Genomic DNA, 20886 nt, shown 5'->3' on the forward strand with positions numbered 1-20886 from the left:
TTTCCCATAGCTGTGTTAAAACTAATGGAGTTATGGTCACTGGACACAAAGTACTGTCTGACTGACACTTCAGTCACTTGTCTGTCCTCGCTTCCTAAGAGGAAGCCCGGTGTTGCATCCTCCCTGAATAGGTTGTTTTACATATTGATTTAGGAAACTTCCTTGGACACATTTGATAAATTCCACTCCGTCCAGGCCTTTTACGTTCTGAGTGGTCAAGTCAATATAGGGGAAATTAGAATCTCCAATCAGTAGTACTCTGCTGTTCGTGCAGGTATCTGCAACCTCTCTCCACATCCCCTCACTGACTATGTGGGGTTCAATAATACAGTCTCAACAGAGTGACCATCCCCTACTTGTACCTAAGTTATAATCAAATGGCCTCATTTGATGTCCCCTGAAGAATACCCTTTCTAAGCACTGTTATGTCCTCCCTTTTCAAAATGGCAACTGTCCCACTTCACTCACTTGTACTTCTGCCACACTTGCTGCTTCTGTGTCCTGGGACATTCAGCTGCCAGTCCTGCCCTTTTCTCAGCCATGTTTCTGTTCTGGCTATAATATCCCAGTCCTGAGAGGCAATCCATGCTCTGAGCCCAACTGCCTTACCAGTCAGGCCTTGTGTGTTGAAATAAATGCACTTTAAACCTTTTCCCTTCCTTTACTGTTCCGCTGACTATCCTGAATAGCAAACCTGCTCTCCATCAGTGTAGACTTGATGGGCTGAATGGCCTGCTTCCCCACTGTAGGGATTCTGTGATTCAGCTGTCCTTAAACTGTGACAGAAAAAATGCACTGTGGATTAGTCCAGAACACACACATTGCAGCAGTTTGAACAGATAGCTCAACACCACCTTGGGGGCATTTTGAGATGGATAATAAAATGTTTATATTTTCCAAGAATGAGTAATGAAAAAATGAGGAAAAGAGCATTTTTATCAGTTATCTACCAACTGACATTTAAACAGTGATGTCAATTCTAATAAGGGATATCGAGCCAAAGAAATGTGGAATTTAATTTTTTTCTTTGAATATATTGAATGTTTTCCATACAAAGGTATATTGTTGTTATATTTACAGGGGTTTGCAGTTTGTTCCAATTTAATATTAAGTCCCATCATTTGAATGAACAGCAAGTGCAAAAGGCACAATATCAGCAAATGTGAATGTGCCATGTGAAAATGGATCAGCAATTCTGCAATCTACAAATCTGAAATTCGTAGAAAGCTTCATGACTGTTGAGCCATATTATACCAGAAATGCTATATTTTTTAGCCCATAGTAGATTTGACCAGGACTAGTGGTTATTTTGCTTTGTCATTCTTTTGCTCCCTTTGATCTAGTTATTCGCAGAAGTTACACCCACATTTCAACCACAAGGTAATTTATTAAGGCACTGTAATTGGTCTTTCTTTCAGCAAAGAACTACAATCATTCAGGGGATCTTTTCAGGATTTCAAAGAAGTCATACATCCTTTTAGTGTGTCAAGGTCTAGAAAGTAAAATGTGTGCGCTGTAGCATTTTATCTTGACTCTGAAGAGATTTCTACTCTGATTGTTTTGAACACCATAGAGTGGTATTCTTGATGTGACAAGGTGAGGAGACAATAATTTGTAAATGGCTTTATAATTTTATTACACAAGGCATACTGTGGAAACCTTCGCCCTCCTCCAATTCTATAAAACCTGAAATAGTATTTAAACTTGCCATAAACTTGTCACAGGCAAGTTGAGAATGTTAATAAATGCTGGCCAGGCCCACATGTGAACAAATGCAAAATCTTCATTTTAGAGGTCAAAATTAAACCTTTTTCAATTTCGGGACCACCGCTGATGAGCGCTGGCAATCTGCTCATGAGAAACATCCAACATTACATCTTCCTTCCTTTCCATTGTGACAGAAAAATGTTCAACCCACAAAGTGCTATGATATGTGAATGGTGCTAGTTCGTTTAAATTTTGTTTTTAAATTTGCTAGATTTTCTGCCTGAAGGTGTTATTTTCTTAAGTTCTTATTAGTAGCTTGTTGGCAATTTTCCAGCTGAATGTAAAAGGTATGATCAGTAAGTCTGCAGATGACATGAAAATTGCTGTTACGAGGGCCTTAGACTACATGACAGGTAGAAAAGGTGGTTAGGAAAGCGGAATGGAAACTTGGCTTTATTAAGCAAGGCATTGAATATAAGTGCAAGTTAGCTATGATGGACCTTTTATCTAACTTTTCAGTTAGGCCACAGCTGGAGTACCATGTGCTGTTCTAGGCATCACATTATAGGAAGAGTGCGATTGCACACAACGAAAGGGTGCAGAAGAGATTCACCAGGTGGTTGTCTGACTTGGAGTGATTTCAGCAGTAAAGAGAGTTTGGAAGTGTGGTTTGTTTTCCTTTAAATCACCCAAAGCTGAGGGGGCATCTGATTTAAGGTGTACAAAGTTAGGAGGGGCATAGATAGGGTAGAAAGAGAAAATATTTTTTCTTCGTAGAGCAGCCAACAGTTAGAGGGCACAATTTTAAGGCAAGTTGAATGAGCTTTAGAGGGGAGTTTTGGAAATTAATTTTTACCCATAGGATGGTGGGTATCTGGAATGCACCATCTTTAGAGGGTGGTAGAGGTAGGGACCGTCAAGATATTTTAGAACTATTTAGATGTCCACTTGAATCACTATAGCATACAAGATACAGATTTAGTGCTGGAAAATGGGATTCAGACCAATGGATGTTTGGTGACTGGTGTGGACACAATAGACTGAAGGCCCCCTTTCCATGCAGTAAAATCCCTGACTCCATGACTTCAATGTACTTTTGATTCCTGTGTTCCCAACATCTTAGCAAGTGTGACATCAGCAAGCAAAAATGAAAATTGGGAAGAGCATTTGTAAATTGGGACTCGATGCCATGTGCAACGTTCAGACAGTGAACCCCTCTTTCTTTGCTACAGTGAAAGGAACTGTGACACCCAGACTGCAGCACCTCCAGTGGCAGGAACATGTAATTGCAGTGTCACAGACGACCATTTTGTCGGGTGAAGCTGGTGGAGTGTAGGTGCTGGGGAGGCTAGAAACCCGGACATACTGTCCCTTTTCCTGGTCTGATAAAGCACTGGTGAAGCCTCCAATTTTGTAGGCTAGAAGTGTGTTCATTCTGAGCCAGATGTGAATCACCTGCCATTGTATTTCGTAATCCTCATTGTGAAATGACCTCTTCTATCACATGGATGCTTGTGTTTTCATAATTCCCCTCTTACTACGTTTCCTATCCCTCACATCCCCTTCACCGTTCAAGTATTTAAAACATCCAGAATTTGTGTAGAGTCAGTGAGCTATGCTTGTTAACTTCTCTTTTTTCTTTTCTGATAAATTGTAAATATTAAACTGAATTATCAATTTATCTTCTCCCAAATAAACAGTTCAACTTTTTGGCTTTTCCAGTTATCGTCAGATACTGATTTCCTACCTTAGTCTTTTATTTTCCAATGTTTTAGCTTAATTTCCCAAGCAGTTATGCTTACTCTCACCAGCTCTTTCTTAGCTATATGCTTTTCCCCAGTGATATCGTTGGAAAACACATCCATTTCCACATGTATACAGCCAATGTTCCCCCCGCTTGTCTACTTTACTGCTATCTCTCTTGACCTCTCCACTGCATCTGATTTATTGGATGAGCTGAAGTTTCCTGCAGTTGAGTATTGAGATGGTCAAAGTAATTACACGCTACACCACAAAACAGAAATTGCTGGAGAAATTCAGCAGGTCCGGTAGCACCTGTGGAGAGAAAGCATAGTTAATGTTTCAAATTCAGTGACCCTTCTTTAGACTCTGTTTTTGAAATGTTAACTATGCTTTCTGTCCACAGATGTTGCCAGACCTGCTGAATTTCTCCAGCAATTTCTGTTTTTGTTTTAAATTTTCAGCATCCGCATTTCTTCGTTTTACATGATAGTCTCTGTACCCCTGCCATTGTCTGAAGCTGAATCTGACTGCTCACGTCATTTGGCACCCTTTCTGACTCCACACCTGGTGTCACCAAGTGTCTACTTCCAAATCCGTAACTTAGTCCATCCTGACTCCTGTTTCATCTCATTGTTGCTGAAACCTTCATCTGTGTCTTTCCTAACTTGTGGTTCAAATATTCAAGCACTTTTTTCTGACTGGCCTCCCATCTTAACACTCCTGTAAACTTCAGCTTTTCCAGTACATGCTGTCTGTGTGCTAATTTGCACAAAGTTCTGTTCACTGTTCACCCCTGTATTTGCTGAGCTATATTGAGACCCAGTCCAACAGTGACTTGAATTTAAGATTTTCACCAGTATTGCCCTACATGTCCATGGCCTCACACTTCCTGAAAGCTACTTCAGGCATCCAAGATCGCTGTGCTCCTCCAATTCAGATCTCCTACACCCCTTTACTTTCTTAATTCCATCATTTTCAGCCATGCCTTGAGTTGCCTAACCTCCTCCTGCAAGGTTCTATCTCTATCTTCTGGCTCTAGCTACACCAGTACAGGTCAGTGAGCTCCTTCTACTAGGCGCTCTCAATACATAGAGGCAAGTAAACTGTTTATATGGTACTTTTACTTGGGTGGATATGTTGCATAATTACTGATGGGTAGGCAGTGTCGATGTATAAGACCGATTTCTTGCATTGATACTCTGGATTGATTTTTCTTAAAAAAAAAAATGATACCTTCAGTTTGATGACTTGTTCGGGCCCTGCAAACAAACAAGTCGAACAAAATTTTAACTTTCAGCAAATGGAACTAAGCTGTCTTTCCACTGGAACTAGCAGTTTAAAATCAAGATAATAAGCTTATTGCTGTCACATTCTTCCAAATGCACAGCATTCAAATAATTAGAAAAATCATGTCTAATATTTGCTTGGAAAGCAATTTCTACAAAAGCCCCAGATAAGGTGTAGGAAAGCAGATGCTGCATCTTTTGACACGGGGTGTTCTCATATCAGCCATTCAAAGCGGTGTTAACTGGCTCAGAAGAGCAATGCTGTGACATGAATACAGATACCACGTGTGGTTTCGTTTTGATTAATCAATGTCAAACCTGCATCTGGAAACCATCTGCACTGTCACGGAATTACGTAGTTATGCCAGCAATATTGCCTTACAGGCTGTCTCTGATGCACTAAGCACCCTTTCTCTGAGCCACTTAAGAGCCAAATTAGTGCCACAAATACTCTGAACAGGGGAAACACAGTTGTAACGACTTTTTTGTGGCAGGTCTAGCTTATGAATTTATATAGTCCCAATTAGCCTCTCATTTTGTCAACTTCAAACCTTAAGTTTTACTCCATTGCAATCTATGTTGCTGTCAGTGTTTCAGTTTTAATTTTAGTTGACACACCACACAAATGCCAAAGAATTTGCTTTCTTCAGTAACTGGCTGTGATGCCACTGTGACAAAAATGAGGATTATTCTCTTGCCCATTTATTCCCCCTTAAGAGTGAATGATGTTTCTTGACGCAGTAACATTATGGCTGTTGTAAATCAGAGTAAAATACATAATCTGCCAGTGCTATGTGCCGATTCTAAAGTTTGACCCACGAAATTAAAATCTGTCATTAAAAACCTGTTTTGAATGGAGCAAACTATTTCACTAGTTACATTCCTATTGCTATTAAATTTTAGTCTTATGCCAAATGTGTGGGGAAGTAACTGGACACACTTTATTCAGTGGGTATTTTCAAGGTGTGAGGTGAAAAGATTGGGTGTTTATAACAGCTATTGGACTAATCTGGCAGATCGACCATGTTCTGTCAATCTGGTGAACAAAATCTGTGGCAGGATGGATCAAATAACTGGAACGATTGGAGGGGGGAAAAGTGCTCAGAGGGAATTATCAGGCAGAAAATATGGAATGGTTTGCTCATTTGCATGTATTGGAGAAGTAGAGCTTTAATTTCTCTCTATTATGGAACAAAATGAAGACTTGTTCTACCACCACCAAATCTTACTCTTCCACTTTCTGGACCATGAAAATTGTTTTTCTCTTAACATCTCTCAATGTTCCCTTCCTTGGGCATCCCACAACTTTAGTGTCTATTAATCACTTGCTCTCAACTGGTCTTGTTTTCTGTATGTCTTTTATAAATAAGAGCGTAAGAAATAGGAGCAGGGGGATGTGCGGGTTTTTGCGCTTGCTTCTCCATTCCATAAGATCACAGCTGATCTTGCACATCGACTCTACTTTCCTGCCCTCTCCCTGTATATCTCTGGCCCCTTTGGTATCCAGAATTAACTTCCTGAAAAGACTGAGCATACCCAGCCCTTGGTTAGAGAATCACAAAGATTCATGACTCTATCTGAATATTTAAGAATGTGGAATATGGGGTTCATGTGGGGGGGAAAATTGGTACTTTTGAGCAATCAGCCATGAATTTGTTGAATGGTGGAGTAGGTTAGAGGTACTGAGTCTCCTAATTTTTTTTATCTGTTCATGGAATGCAGGTGTCCCTGTAAAGGTCAGCATTTATTACCTGTTCCTAATTATCCAATGTCAACCAGATTACCATTGGTCTGGAGTCACATGCAGGTCAGGGCAGGTAAAATGACAGATATCCTTCCCTAAAGAACATTAGTGAACCAGATTTTCTTTTTGAGAGATGGCGATACTTGCGTGGATGCCATTCGGCAATCTTTTGATTTCAATTTTTGTATTGAATTCAAATTTCGCAGTCTGTGTTGGTGGGATTTGAAATTATGCCTATGAAAATGTTGGCCTGAGGATCTGAATTACAGTTCTGTGATATTACCATCATCTCCCCTCTTCTTTTCTTTCCTAAGTTACTCTGAGTGAAGACATTTTTGTCCGTCTTAGCCATACATCATCTCAGCCCTTCTCCTGAGTCCGTTAAATCCTAATCCTAAACTTTCCAACCATTCTGTCATGCACTTGTAGAAATTTCATACGCTTGTCATATTTTTATAAACCCTAAAAATTGAGAGGAATGGTGGCTTGATGGGTAACATATTCGTCTCTGAAACACAAAGCTGTCAGTTCCAATTCCACTTTAGCACATGAGTACAAAAATCTAGGCTGATACTCCAGTGCTGTACTGGGGGAAATGAAAGACTTCCTTTTGTACAATGAACTTCATGACTACTAGATGTCCCAAAATACTTTGCAGTCTTCATTTCTGAAGAATAGTTAAATTGCCACCAGTGATTTCCCACGTGCAATGTGAAAATAATTGGATAAACTCATTATTTGTGTTGTTGATGGAGGGACCAGAGATAAGTGCCATGCTTATTCAGAATAGTGCCTATGGATCCTTTACATCCACTGAAAGGACAGGCTGGATCTGGGTGTAATTCAAAGGACTGTGTCTTTGACAGTGCAGTACTTTCACAATACTGTGTTATCACATTATTAATTGTGAGCTCCCATGTTTTCTACACTACAACAATGAGAATGCTCCTAAAAACAGTTTCATTAGCTGTAAGGCAGTTTGAGATGACTGATGGTTTGAAAAATGCTGCATAAATGCAAGTTGTTTTTTTATTTGTTTGTTTGCATTAGGTATTTTCAGCAGTACTGACAACTCAGCAACCTGACATCTATTATGACTGAAGTGAAAGTTAATTTCTCGTGTTAATGAGGTTGTGAAAGGTAGTTGCATTTGCAGGAAAGGTGCAGTAGCATTATAGTGCTTAAAACACAGCTGTTCTGTATGTGCTTTCATTTATTACATAGGCATTTACATCAGTGTTTTGAAATAATTGCTACCAGCCATTACACTTGTCATCGTTGAATCTGCATGCTATGCTGATGCATCACAGACACAACTTCTCCATAACTGACAAGAGTAGTATTGCCCAATGTTTTTGTTTTCATCGTCATGCTATGGTATTCCACTGTTTGTCAATAAACGTGACTGTTACTTGGTCAGGCAGTGCCACGTGCTGAGTGAGTGGAAGTAGGAAAAATAAAGTTGCCAATCAGATGATAAATGACTCCCCTGAAATGTACGGCACGGAAAACCACACTGCCCGCACACACACTTGCTGCAATGCTGGAGGTGTGAAAGAAGATGTTTGCTTGCTCGAATAGCATTGCAACAAATGCGCTTTCTATTTAACGATTCAGATTTGTATCCTGCAAACTAGCAATCATAAACATGCTTTTAACCCTTAGCATTCTGCAATGTTCAAAAGGTTTGCAGCTCATGGTAATTGGCTGAATTTGGATTGATTGCTTTTTGCTTTGTGCTTTCTGTCACACAACATGTTGCTACTTCTGGTGTGGGTTTCTGCTGACACGCTGTTCATCAAATCAATCAGTCTGTTAGAGTTCAGTGTGTGACAGTGAACCTCCATTTGTAGACTCAATAACCTTTCCTGGTATAATTTAGTACTGAGAAGTAATGCAGGACTTTGAAAATTTAATGCAATTTAACTGAAGAAACGTTTTCAACACCAGAATATGCTCAAATATTACATTGATCAGCCTTTTAGCCATAGTGTCATGCTGGTTTAGTGTCCTAGACTGTGCCAAAGGGAAATAGGAATCAATGTTGGAACCATTGAGCTTCCAGAACAGTCTTGCAGATGAGGATTTTTGCAGAGAGATATATTGTGGGCTTGGTGATGCTCCACAACTATCATCTGCAATCTTTAGCATCTTTGACAAATTAAGGTGTCCCAACATGCTTTGCAGGAAAGCTCTAAAATGTGACTGTCAGCCTTTTAGGGCAATTTTTGCCTACAGGTTGAAAGCTTGGACAACGAGGTAGCTTTAAAGAGTGCTTTAAAGGGGGAAAGAGGAGGCAGAGATGTTTGGAGATGGAATTCCAGAACTTGGAGCTGAAGTACTGAAAGAACAACCACAGCGGGTAGCAAAATTAAAGGACAGGGATGGGTAAAAGCCAAGACTTCGGAACACTGTAGATTTCAAGCAGATTGCAGAGATTGGGGGAAACAAGGGAATGATGGAATTTGAAAATCAGGATGAGAGTGGTAAAATCAGAACAAATTGAAGAGGAAGTAAGTATTCAGTTATACTGACTCACTTGACATGGGCCAAATTAATCTCTTCGTTGTAGAAAGTGGTAGAAAATCCTGATGCTGTGCTTGCTAGGATGAGAGCTTGCTTTAGTACACAAACATGCTTCATGTCGGGATCATTTCTCTCAAATGACCATAAGGGCTCCACCAATACAATGTTTGAACAGTCACATTATACAGTTACAAAAAGACCACTTGATTAGCTCCCTTGGCTTTAATTAAATTCTTCTATCTAACTATCCAGGTATTCCAATGACATTGTCTTTTTAAAATTATTTTATTAGATATTCTTGCCCCTGGCCTTGTCATCTCTTGATTAGATCTGCCACATGGCTCATTGAGAAAAGATTGACTGAGAGTCAATGTTTTACACTAATTCTCCTGTGATCCCCATTCGTCAGTCTCCCCTATAGTGCTGTAGATATAGCACTATCACTCCTATCTTGTGGATAGAAGCCTGGCCTGCTGGTAGTTGCTCGTAAACTGTGCTACTAAGATAAGGGAAGGTGGAATTGAAAAAGGAACAACAACAACTGTGCTTTTATAAAAGAGACCCAGAAATTTCAGTGTTTGTCGGATTTGAGATTTTAAAAACTTTATACTGAGAAAAAGTGCGATATCGTGATGGTGTAGGACATCACTGATCTGAGTTTTATTCTAAAAGCCAATTGAAGGACAGAACTGGAGCCATGTAACATTTTACATGAGGTTATGAACATTTATTTACAGACTTGCCCTTAAATCATGCACCTCCTAACCCAGAAAGAAAAGCCAGTAAATTTGGCAAATAAGACATGCTGGTTTGACATGTCTTGTTTTCTTCAAAATGGAGGTCCAGTACACCCAGGGCTTTAATTTCCAAGGAGTACTTGATTTTTTTTTTGCAGTTTCTTTCCTCTTGGAACCTAAACAACACTCTTTAAGTCAGAGATAACAAGGTGTAGAGCTGGATGAACACATCAGGCCAAGCAGCATTGGAGGAGCAGGAAGGGTGACGTTTTGGGTCTGGAGCCTTCTTCAGAAAAAACGGGTCTGAAGAAGAGTCCAGACTCTCGATGTCAGCTTTCCTGCTCCTCCAATGCTGCTTGGCATGTTGTGTTCATCCAGCTCTACGCCTTGTTAAGCCAAATTCTCCGTCAGTGGCAGTTCCCACTATCACTATTTAAGTCTGCATCTGTTTATACAGGTTGATGCAATGGGTAGCACCCCTGATTCTCAGCAAGAAACTCCAGGTTTGAGACCCACCCAGGAAGTCACATAAATAACACACACAACTAGTTTTATTATCGACCTGCAAATTTTTGCAAGACTTGCAATGGAAAGTGGTAAGGCTGGGAGAGATTTCTGCTCAGCCATGTGGTGGAAAGAGTGATAAGTTTTATTATTTTCAATGAGAAATGCTCCTGACTGTGACACACACATGTTCCTTTAGCACTCAGAGTCCGTGAGATCTATCACACAAGCACCATTTTCAGGATACAAGCGATTCCGCAGTTAATGAGCACCACCTTTGATATGATTAAATACAATGAACATTCAGTTTACTGGCTACACAGGAAAGAAACCTCCTTTTAGCTTGCCTTGCATTTTGTACAACACTGAAATGTAGTTTAACTGCTATATGTAGTCATATTGAAAATCATAATTTTAATTATGGACTTTAAGTTAATGAGTCAGAATCAAGATCCACTGTAATCATGTTCACTGTCCCTGTGCTTGAGAGGGTTATAATAGGATTGGCTAATTACTGATTTCTAAAGGAATACCAAGACGGATATCAAGAGCCAGGTAGATGGATGCTGATTGTGTCCGGACAAAAGAATCTCCTGCCAATTGTTAGTACGTTAAGTTCATGAGGAAACACAAGATTTAAGAAGGAATCATTAATAGGTTGTTTTGTCGTCTAATCATGATTGACCATTTGCAATCTGGTTGACTGTTTTACTCAACTCTACCTTTCTGCGCTATCCTCACGCCTCTTAGATCCCAAAGTATCCAAAAATCCATCAAATTTGTCTTGAATATATTTATCAACTGAATATCCGTAGCCGTCTGGAGTAGAGAATTCCAAAATCCAAACACGTTTTAGTGAAGAAATTTCCAATCACCTTAATCCTAAATGGCCCACCTCTTAGTCTCAGAATTGTGACATCTACTTCTGGATTCTCTAGCAACACGAAACACTTCTTCTGCACTATCCAATCAAATTATTTAGGAACTCTAGGTTTCTTCTCTTCCTTTTTAAATTCTAGGGAATATAGTTCCACCATAGTCAATCTTTCCATTTTCAATAAGGAAAGGAATCCTAGGAATGAGCACAATCATTCTTTGTTGCAGGCTTCCATGATTATTATATCCCCCTTTATGAAAGGAGACCAAAACTGTGCACTGTGGTCTAGCTATTATCTGGCCAAGGCCCTGTACAATTTCAGTAAGACCTCTTCACTCTTCTACTCTAATGTCTTTGCAATGAAGACTAAAATACTGTTTGTTTCATAATTGCTTGCTGCCTCTGCTTGTCTTCTTTCTGTGATTCATGTACAAGGACACTAATGTCCTCCTCAATACCAAAGGAAGATTGACACTATTGGGCGGTTTCTCCAGCCTGTACACTTGGCCCATTATTTAAGTCACCTAGGTACAGCAAAGTTAAAAGGTTTTGTTTTAAAACATATCTTTCAGTTCCTAAATGATGGATATTACTTTAGTCCTTTAGAGGCTTAGGTTTTACTGTATATCTCAATCATTTAATCTGTGTATCTGAATAATGAAGTGTACTTTTTTCAAAATAAGTGAAAGTGATTTTGACCATTTTTGAACAGAAATGCAACAATAATGAATTAGATTTAGAAGTTTGTGGTAACACTGTTGCATGTCACCTGACTTCTAAAGCTTTTTACTCCAATGTCAAATATTAAATGCTTACAGGACCATAATTTGCTGTCAATTTAATGGTGAAATTAATGGTTCACTGATTATTTAGGTGCAAATAGTGCAGCAACATTCAGACAAGTGGTTCTCTCTTTGTGATGGTGTCAGCCTTGTGAAACTGGTACTTCAGTGCCTGCTTTTCCATTGAAGTCTATTTAACAGCATAAAATTATTGCGTTGTTTGAAAGAGAGAGCTTAAATATGAAGTATTTGGATATTTCCAGTGTAGGTCTGGGTAGAGTGTTGGAAAGGATTATAAGAGATAGGAATAATTTGATTGGGGATAGTCAACACGGTTTTGTGAAGGGTAGGTCGTGCCTCACAAACCTTAGAGTTCTTTGAGAAGGTGGCCAAAACAGGTGGATGAGGCTCAAGTGGTTGATGTGACGTATGTGGATTTTAGTAAAGCATTTGATAAGGTTCCCCACGGTATGCTATTGCAGAAAATACAGAGAAATGGGATTGAGGGTAATTTAGCGGTTTGGATCAGAAATTGGCTTGCTGTAAGAAGACAGAGGGTGGTGATTGTTGGGAAATGCTCATCCTGGAGTTCAGTTACTCGTGGTGTACCGCAAGAATCTATTTTGGGGCCACTGCTGATTGTCATTTTTATAAATGACCAGGAGGAGGGCGTAGAAGGATGGGTTAGTAAATTTGCAGATGACACTAAAGTCGGTGGAGTTGTTGACATTGCGCAAGGATGTTGCAGGTTACAGAGGGACATAAATAAGCTGCAGAGCTGGGCTGGGAGACGGCAAATGGAGTTTAATGAGGTAAAGTGTGAGGTGATTCATTTTGGAAGGAGTAACAGGAATACAGAGTACTGGGCTAATAGTAAGATTCTTGCTAGGGTGGATGAGCAGAGTGATCTCGGTGTCCATGTGCGTAGATCCCTGAAAGTTGCCACCCAGGTTGATAGGGTTGTTAGGAAGGCGTACGGTGTGTTAGGTTTTATTGGTAGAGGGATTGAATTTCGGAGCCATGAGGCCATGATGCAGCTGTACAAAACTCTGGTGTGGCCGCACTTGGAGTATTGCGCGCAATTCTGGTGGCCGCATTATAGGAAGGATGTGGAAGCATTGGAAAGGGTGCAGAAGAGAGGTATGGAGGAAAGGTCTTATAGAAAAGGCTGAGGGACTTCAGGCTATTTTTGACAGAGGAAGGTTAAGAGGTGACTTAATAGAGACATACAAGATGATCAGAGGATTCGTTAGGGTGGACAGAGAGCTTTTTCTCAGATGGTGATGGCTAGCATGAGGGCTAGCTTTCAATTGAGGGGTGATAGATATAGGACAGATGTCAGAGGTAGGTTCTTTACTCGGAGAGTAGTAAGGGTGTGGAATGCCCTGCCTGCAACAGTAGTAGACTCGCCAAGTTTTGAGGGCATTTAAATGGTCATTGGATAAACACATTGATAATGGAATACTGTAGGTTAGATGGGCTTCAGATTGGTTTCACAGGTGGGCACAACATCGAGGGCCAAAGGGCCTGTACTGCACTGTAATGTTCTATGTTCTACGGCCAACCAAACTCAACTGGCTTTGAAAATGAATGAAAATGAGTATCCGTCATTCAGCTGTTTGAATTTGCTTTAAATGTTTGCACTTAAACGTAATAAAAATACTAAGTTTCAACTCCAGCCTTTTAGCATTAGGAGATCTTATGGCTTAATGGTAATATTCATACCTCTGGGCCAGAGCTCCTGGATCAGTTCCCACTTTGGGCCTTGATGGTCATGGACGGTGTTTAAGATCTTGGCCAACGGTGTTGAATTTCAATCTGTGAAACCTTCCGAGATGCTTGTGGCAGTAAGTAAGGGCAGGAGAGCTTCTTGGTCAGACAATTCCTGTTGTAGCTGCAGTGCAAGAGTCTCCCAGTAAAAAGATTCCACTTTCTTGTCATCAATGTGCATTATCCTGATTTTGAGGGATTACCACCTGCATGCACAATATTTTCTCTCAACTTCTCTTTATTTTCCTTGCTTTTTCTTGACCGAGGTTGTTATTAACTTCATCCTGCCTGTTTTACATCTTACATTTCATCATTCTTCATTGTGGTCAGTTTAATGGATACATACATCTTTGCTGTATTCACCTAGGTCATACATGCTGTTGGCCTGTTATCACTTGCATTTTGAACTACTTTTCGTTCCCAACATTTAAAACTATAAATATGCACAAGCCAGTTTAACTGAGGTCAGATGCTGCTCAGTGTCCTGCTACTACAACATCTATCAGTGAATGCCAGGTAGATAAAACATAAAGATATCCTTGAATAAATTTAATGTCTTTCTAAGCTGGGAAAAAAAAGTAATATCAAGCTGTGGATTTTTCTAGTCATGTTAGATCCTTCAAATCTTGCTACCATCCCATTGAAATCTAAATATACACTCTTTTTTCAAATTCCTTTGCTAATTGACTTGTTAAAAATTCTGTGTGGGTATCATACATTTGTTAGTGGAAAGCTTTGATTTCATTTGATAAAAAGCAAAAGAACTGCGGATGTTGTAAATCTGGGACGAAAACAAAGTTGCTGAAAAAGCTCAGTAGGTCTTGCAGCATCTGTGAAGGTGAAAATAGAGTTAACGTTTCAGGTCTGGAACTCACCAGACCCGAAACGTTAACTCTGTTTACACCTTCACAGAAGCGGCCAGACCTGCTGAGCTTTTCCAGCAACTTTGTTTTTGATTTCATTTGATTTATTGTTAAATGTACCAAGATACAGTGAAAAGTATTGTTTTTGCATACTATATGGCGAATTGTACATTACAGAAATACAATAGGGTAATAGAACAGAATGCAGAATAAAATGTTACAGGTGCAGAGAAAGATTCTTGAATCTGTAGAGTGTCTTTTCAAACTTTTATATCTTCTGTCTGAAAAGGTTAGAAGAGAGCATTACTGGGGTAGGAGAAGCCTTTGGTGTTCCAAGTCCAGTGAATCATCTTTGGATCATTGAACCCAAATTGTTAGTTCGGATTTCACTTCACAGATGTTACCAGACCTACTGAGCTTTTCCAGCAACTCTTTTTTTCCTGATTTACAGCATCTGCAGTTCTTTTGGTATTTCTTTAATTGATTATGTTGGTTGATTTACTGAGGCAGTGGGAAGTGTAGACGGAGTCAATGGATGGAAGGCTGGTTTAAGTGATGAACTGGACTGCTTTCACAACTCTCTGTAACTTCTTGCATTCTTGGGCTCAGCTGCTACCATACCAAGCTGTGATGCAACCAGATGCGGTGCTTTCTATAGTGCATTTATGTTACATGTAGAGGTGTCAACGTAAATGTTACTAACATGCCTTAGCGCTATTTTGACCGATGATTCAATTTCTATTGTCATTGTTGACCTTGTAAAATGCTTTCACTTTGCAGTATGGAAGGAGGGGAGCTGTTCAGCAGAATCCAGGACAGAGGGGATCAAGCATTCACAGAGAGAGGTAAATGCCAATTCTCTTTCCAATTTTTTTGTAACGGATTCAGTAAGTGTATCTTGCTGATCATCCTGATGGCAGTGATTTTTAATATCATAGTTGTATATGGCAGGGAGGATGCTTAATTGGCCCACTGAGTTCTTGCAGGCGCTCCACTAGGAAACAGTTGGTCTGAAGCCTATGTAATGAGGCAGAGCTGACTCTGTCATTCTTATTTTTACGACTGGTAATATCCTCTGCCTTCTCTAGCCAGGGACTTCCATGCGCTCAGCTTTTTTTGTAAACACAGATCCAAGCTGGGAGGATTGTATCCTTCTACATAGTTGAAAAATTGATCTATGAGATGTGACCAGCAGGACCAATATTGATTTCCAATGTCTAATTGCCTTTAAGAAGTTGTAGTAAGCTACCCCTTGAATCTTTGAGGCCCAAGATAAAGGTACACCCACAATATTGCCAGGTTGAGAGCTTCAGGATTTTGTATCAAGTGACATTGAAGGATTGGCAACATATTTCCAAGTCAGGATGGTGTGCCCAAAATGACAAATGAGCATCTACTTCTTGCAGGTCCCCAAAGTCCAGCACTCTTTCCTATCCTCTTAGCAAACAATTATGGTCATGAAGGCCAGATTTATAAAAAGTAGAAACATAATATATCACATCTTCTACAGAGGCTTCCGAAATCATGAAAAGCATTGGAGAAGCAGTACAGCACCTGCATTCAGTGAACATTGCACATCGAGATGTGAAGGTAAGCTGCGGCTTATATTCTATTAAGTTCTAAGTGTGCAGGTAAAGAGCTGTCTGAGCAACCACTTGAATATGGTGAACCATCTATCTCTCACCCAGCAAGCCACAAACTTGACCGTTTCATTTTGCATTTGCGGAATCAGAAGCACATATCACCTGTACGTGCGTACTGACTGCTTGTATATTTTTAAAAAATTGTTCGTTGTCTTTTATAGATGTGTGTGGGATCAAGACTCACTTTAGCAAGGGCTTTGCATAATTGCGTTCTCCATGAATTCCAGAAAAATAGTTTGTTTAAAACTCAATCAATTGGACGTTTTTGCTTTTCTGTTCTTTTCCCAGCTGCAACTTTAACATTCTGAACAGAATCCAAGGGCTTTGCCAGTCAATTAGTATTCATCTTAGAAAGAAAGTTGGGTGGTTTCATGTTTTCACTGCTTAACTAATTTTGTAGTACTGAATAATAGTGAAAACCCATTTGGATGAAGAAATCTTGTTCTTTTAGCTTCTGTGTCCAAGTTTAAGTACTGTACAAATTGTCCTTGTTTCTAAGTAAATTTGCAGGAAGTCAAAAATTGTGAAACATTTATTTCTATTCTTACCCATTTTCAGTATGAGTAATTCTTCAATGTCAATATTTGCCTGCAATCTTAATAGTAATAAATGCATTAGTAAATAATATTACTTCAATTTAGGGAGTTCAAATGTCATAGTCTACTCCAAGCAATGGAAACCTGTCTACCTGATTGAATTGCTATAATTCAGTGAGCAGAGGAGCACCCCACTAAGTTGAATTTTTCAAGAAATGGAACATGCTCCTATTGGGGGAAAACACATCCATTTGAGACATTAGCATTGTTACTGACTTGATATTGTGCAGTTCCTCTGGTATAGTAGCTGTTAATTTTAACTTTAATTTGACTTTATGGCATCCATCCTCTATCTGAGGAGCGGTAACTGTGAATGTATTGAATGGGATGGCCTGCATTTAAAGAATGAAAGATCCCACTAGCTAGGCAGTCTTTCATACTCCCTAACAGTGCTATCATTTGATTATGCAAAGACGCAGGGAGGAGAGCATTCGTTTTGCAACAGGCTGATATGGAGGCTAGCTGGTATAATGGAGAAACAGCTCACAAAGAGTTTCTGGGATGGATGGAAGGCTGAATGGAGCTTTTGTATTTGTCACTTAGAGTTTCAAGTTTAGGGCTTTTAGTTGACATGACTGAAACAAAATTCCTTTTAAGAGAAAGCTCCAGATAGTGGAGTCAGTAAGACTTGAAATCTTGAGTTGACGCCAACGATTTCTGTCTGACATGAAATCTGTTGCAAATAGGCACAGTGTATAGTACAAAACAAGGTTGATATGAACTCAAAGGCCAAGGGATGAGAGGTGTGAGAAATGAGTTCTGGACCATTTTTTTGGGGGGTACAGAAGATGGTGCTTTTCTGTGCCCCAGCTACACTGTATCAAACTGACAGAGTTTGATATCGACACTGACACTAGGAAGGAACAGCCCGTTCTTCAGAACACGAACCTCTGTTGGAGTACCTTTATTAAAAAAATAAAAGTTTATCTTTCTTCCTTTTAAGCTTCTGATTTCTGTAGTTAGGCAGTACACAATTGTGACTTATCAGATTGTTGGAAATAAAATTAATCTTCTGTGGTTATCAACTCCTGTAGCTACTCTGATCTGTTCTGTTCTGCTCACGTTAGTGTAATTGTTTTTGAATGGTTTTGAAAGTCCTTGCCAAGTGTCTCCGGGTGCGGGCATATTTGAGAGTATTGCTAACTTTACTCGGCATTCACCTTGCCATAAGTGAAAGTGTTTACTTTGCTAGTATTCAAGTACTGTCATTTTCATGTTATGCAATATTTATCTCTTCCAAGTTTATGAATAAACACCATACTTCACAGTATAAAATTCTTTGTATTTGAACTGTAACCAGCTTGATTAAATGTTCAGTTAAATGCAGTAACTCGGTGTTTTTTGTTCGGAATTTGAAGATTAACAGGTTGATTTTTTTCTGAAGTATGTCTTGATTTTTGTTTCATGTCATTAAGTGCTTTTGCATTTCTTCTGCAGCCAGAAAATTTATTGTACACCACCAAAAGACCTAATGCTATTCTAAAACTAACAGATTTTGGCTTTGCCAAAGAAACCACCAGCTTCAATTCATTAGCAACCCCTTGCTACACACCATACTATGTTGGTAAGTTGTTACAACGAGCATAACCTTATGGCCATTTGCAGTGAAACTCTTGCAACATAACCCCTGAGAATGGAGTTTCGAGTGTCTTGCTGCAGTTAGTCATTCAGTTCTCTCTCAATCGGGTCATAGAATTGTGATGTGGAAAATAATGTTTTTTACGAAAGTGCTAATGGGTTTGTACGAGTAACCAGAGAAGAATAACTGGACGAGTAGTCATGAAATTTGAGAAAATAAGATCGATCAGAGTGCACTGTGATGAAGGCTAAAAGATACTGAGGTGAATGTTAGCAATTATTAATGACAATAATAAAGTAATTCCTATCATTGAAAAGTGATGGCTATAATTGAGGTGGGACAATTCTCGAAATATAAATGATTAATATCAATAAGTAATGCAAATATTTGTATTTTGCACTGATTTTTACAACAGAGAAGAGGTGACTCTTCAAATGGTTAAGATCAAGTTAAGTATTGTTGGGACAAAGGGAAAAGGAAATTTTAGATAACTTAGAACAATGATGAAATTCCAGGGCATGACAGGATGCAAGCAAGGATCTGAGAAAGATGAGGACAGATAATTGCAAACGCCCTGTGAATAGAAAATTTAAAGTACCATTCCCCAATAATGTTGGAATACATATGCCATAATAATCAGGCACTTTAGTTCTTAAACTGCTAGTTTGCACTCAATAAATTTTTCAGCTGAGCAAACTAATACACAGTGCTGATAGACTTGGTGTCTGTGCATGAGTTGGATCCAATGCTTTGGGTAATTATACCTCCTTACCCTTTAAAGGAGGGAATATCTTGAGCTGTTTTGAAACTTATCTGTGTCACAATTCTTTTTTTTTTAAATGAAATTTAGGATCTAAACTCCAACTGTGCTCTCCAATTGGGTTTGGGTAGAAAACTTTGTACATTTTACCCTTCAGCAAGAGGCTGACTGTAGACTAACACTGAAAGTTCAAATGTTCAGACATGCATCTGTAAGAATTTGTGTGCTTAAAAGTGATCAGTGTTCTAACAGTTTTGTAAAAATAAGCCTTTGCAAGGCACAACAAATGTTTGGCAAGTTGCTCATTCGAAAGGAGCTGAGTGCTGTCCAGTTGACAGGGATATCTGTCCTACCACACAAGTGTCAAGTTAGGAAACAGTAAACCTAAAATTGACATTAAATGCATGGAGCAGTATTATACTGTAGAAAAAGGCCATTCAGTCCAATTAGCCCATGCAATATGAGGCTCCTCCAGCCTCATTTCAGTCTTTCAGAGTATGTTCTATTCCCCTTTCTCAAGGTTTAACGTCCAAGCTACTTCCCCGTGGTCTGAGATCCATATTCGATATACTGAGTAAAGATCTTTCTTCTCTTCCCAATTAGATTTATATTCATATCTTGGTTTATATTCCTGGTTCCTCGTTTTGAATTTTCTCTCAAGTGGAAACAGTGGGTCAGTTTTCCTTCATCTCATGGGGGTCAAAATTTGCTCTGAAAATATAAATGCACTTTTCTCTGTCTTCCTAATCAGGCATTTTTATGGTACTTTTATGGTTGGAAAGGCATTGGCTGTAAAACATACGCTTAGCTCTTCTGAGATCAGAGTCCACTTTGCGAGGGCCATAGGAAAATTACATTTCCTCATGCACTGCAATCTTTGTATGCTGGTGTGGGTTTTGCAAGCCCTTAAATTGCACACTTCATTAGAGAGTTTGTGGCCCCTGACAAAAGCCTCCTGAGGTGTCTAAAACGTTCTGATAACCAAGTGTGAAATGTTTTGACACTTTTAAATGTCACTGTTAGTTACTGCATTGTAATGTACATGTGCCTTTAATGCAGTGATTCATCAAAGTTTCTATCCTGAAAAGGTAAATTGCCCTTTGCATTAGCAGGCCCTTGGAAAAAATGCTACAATGCATTCAAAATGAGGGAAAGCATGTTGATACACTTTCCTATTCTTTGTTTGATGCTTGAATATAAATGATCAATCAACTTGTTCTTAGAACAAAATTGCCTTCTTCTGAAAGTTGAAAATAAAATCTAAATGCCTCATTCATTGACAAATGATCTGCTATGAAATTGGGAAAAAAGTTTCAATTTCGGACTCTTTGCAGTGTCAAGCAGTTATCTTGATAGCGTTGATTATTACGAATGCTTGGTTGAGAACTAAATCTGGGTTCTGTTGAATTGCTACACTTTCAAGAAGTATGCATAGGTGAGGTGGGACAACAGATTGGTTTGGAATGAGGTTTAGTAGGCCAGTAAATGATGCTCAAGGTTGAGCTGTTGTCTTCAAGAACTGAAATGTTCAACCTTACCTGCCTACCTCTACTTGCAGTCCTTCCATGCTGCTTCATGGTTGCACTATGAACCTGAACCTTGTGCAAGAAAATCAAAAGATTCTTGGCCAAAACAGTCATGAATTGGGTGTGTGATTCAAAAGCAGCAACTGTAACCAACTCAAGTCTTCCAGACTATACATGAAAGTCCAGGCCATTGTCTACACATTTACCTTTTCTATTTTGATAAAAGGCCATACCTGCTCAGTC

General features: G+C 39.3%; 1 protein-coding gene across 1 annotated transcript in view; it reads left to right on the forward strand.

Moving 5' to 3' along the window:
* The window catches only part of LOC125462635 (MAP kinase-activated protein kinase 2), a 190611-nt gene that overhangs the window by 155622 nt on the left and 14103 nt on the right, over window positions 1-20886 (forward strand). Inside the window, exons 3-5 of the mRNA XM_048552862.2 lie at window positions 15320-15384; window positions 16050-16129; window positions 18216-18342. Coding sequence (XP_048408819.1) covers window positions 15320-15384; window positions 16050-16129; window positions 18216-18342 — 272 coding nt within the window. The remainder of the gene's footprint in view (window positions 1-15319; window positions 15385-16049; window positions 16130-18215; window positions 18343-20886) is intronic.

Source organism: Stegostoma tigrinum, chromosome 21 (assembly GCF_030684315.1).
Source record: "Stegostoma tigrinum isolate sSteTig4 chromosome 21, sSteTig4.hap1, whole genome shotgun sequence".
Classification (NCBI taxonomy): domain Eukaryota; kingdom Metazoa; phylum Chordata; class Chondrichthyes; order Orectolobiformes; family Stegostomatidae; genus Stegostoma; species Stegostoma tigrinum.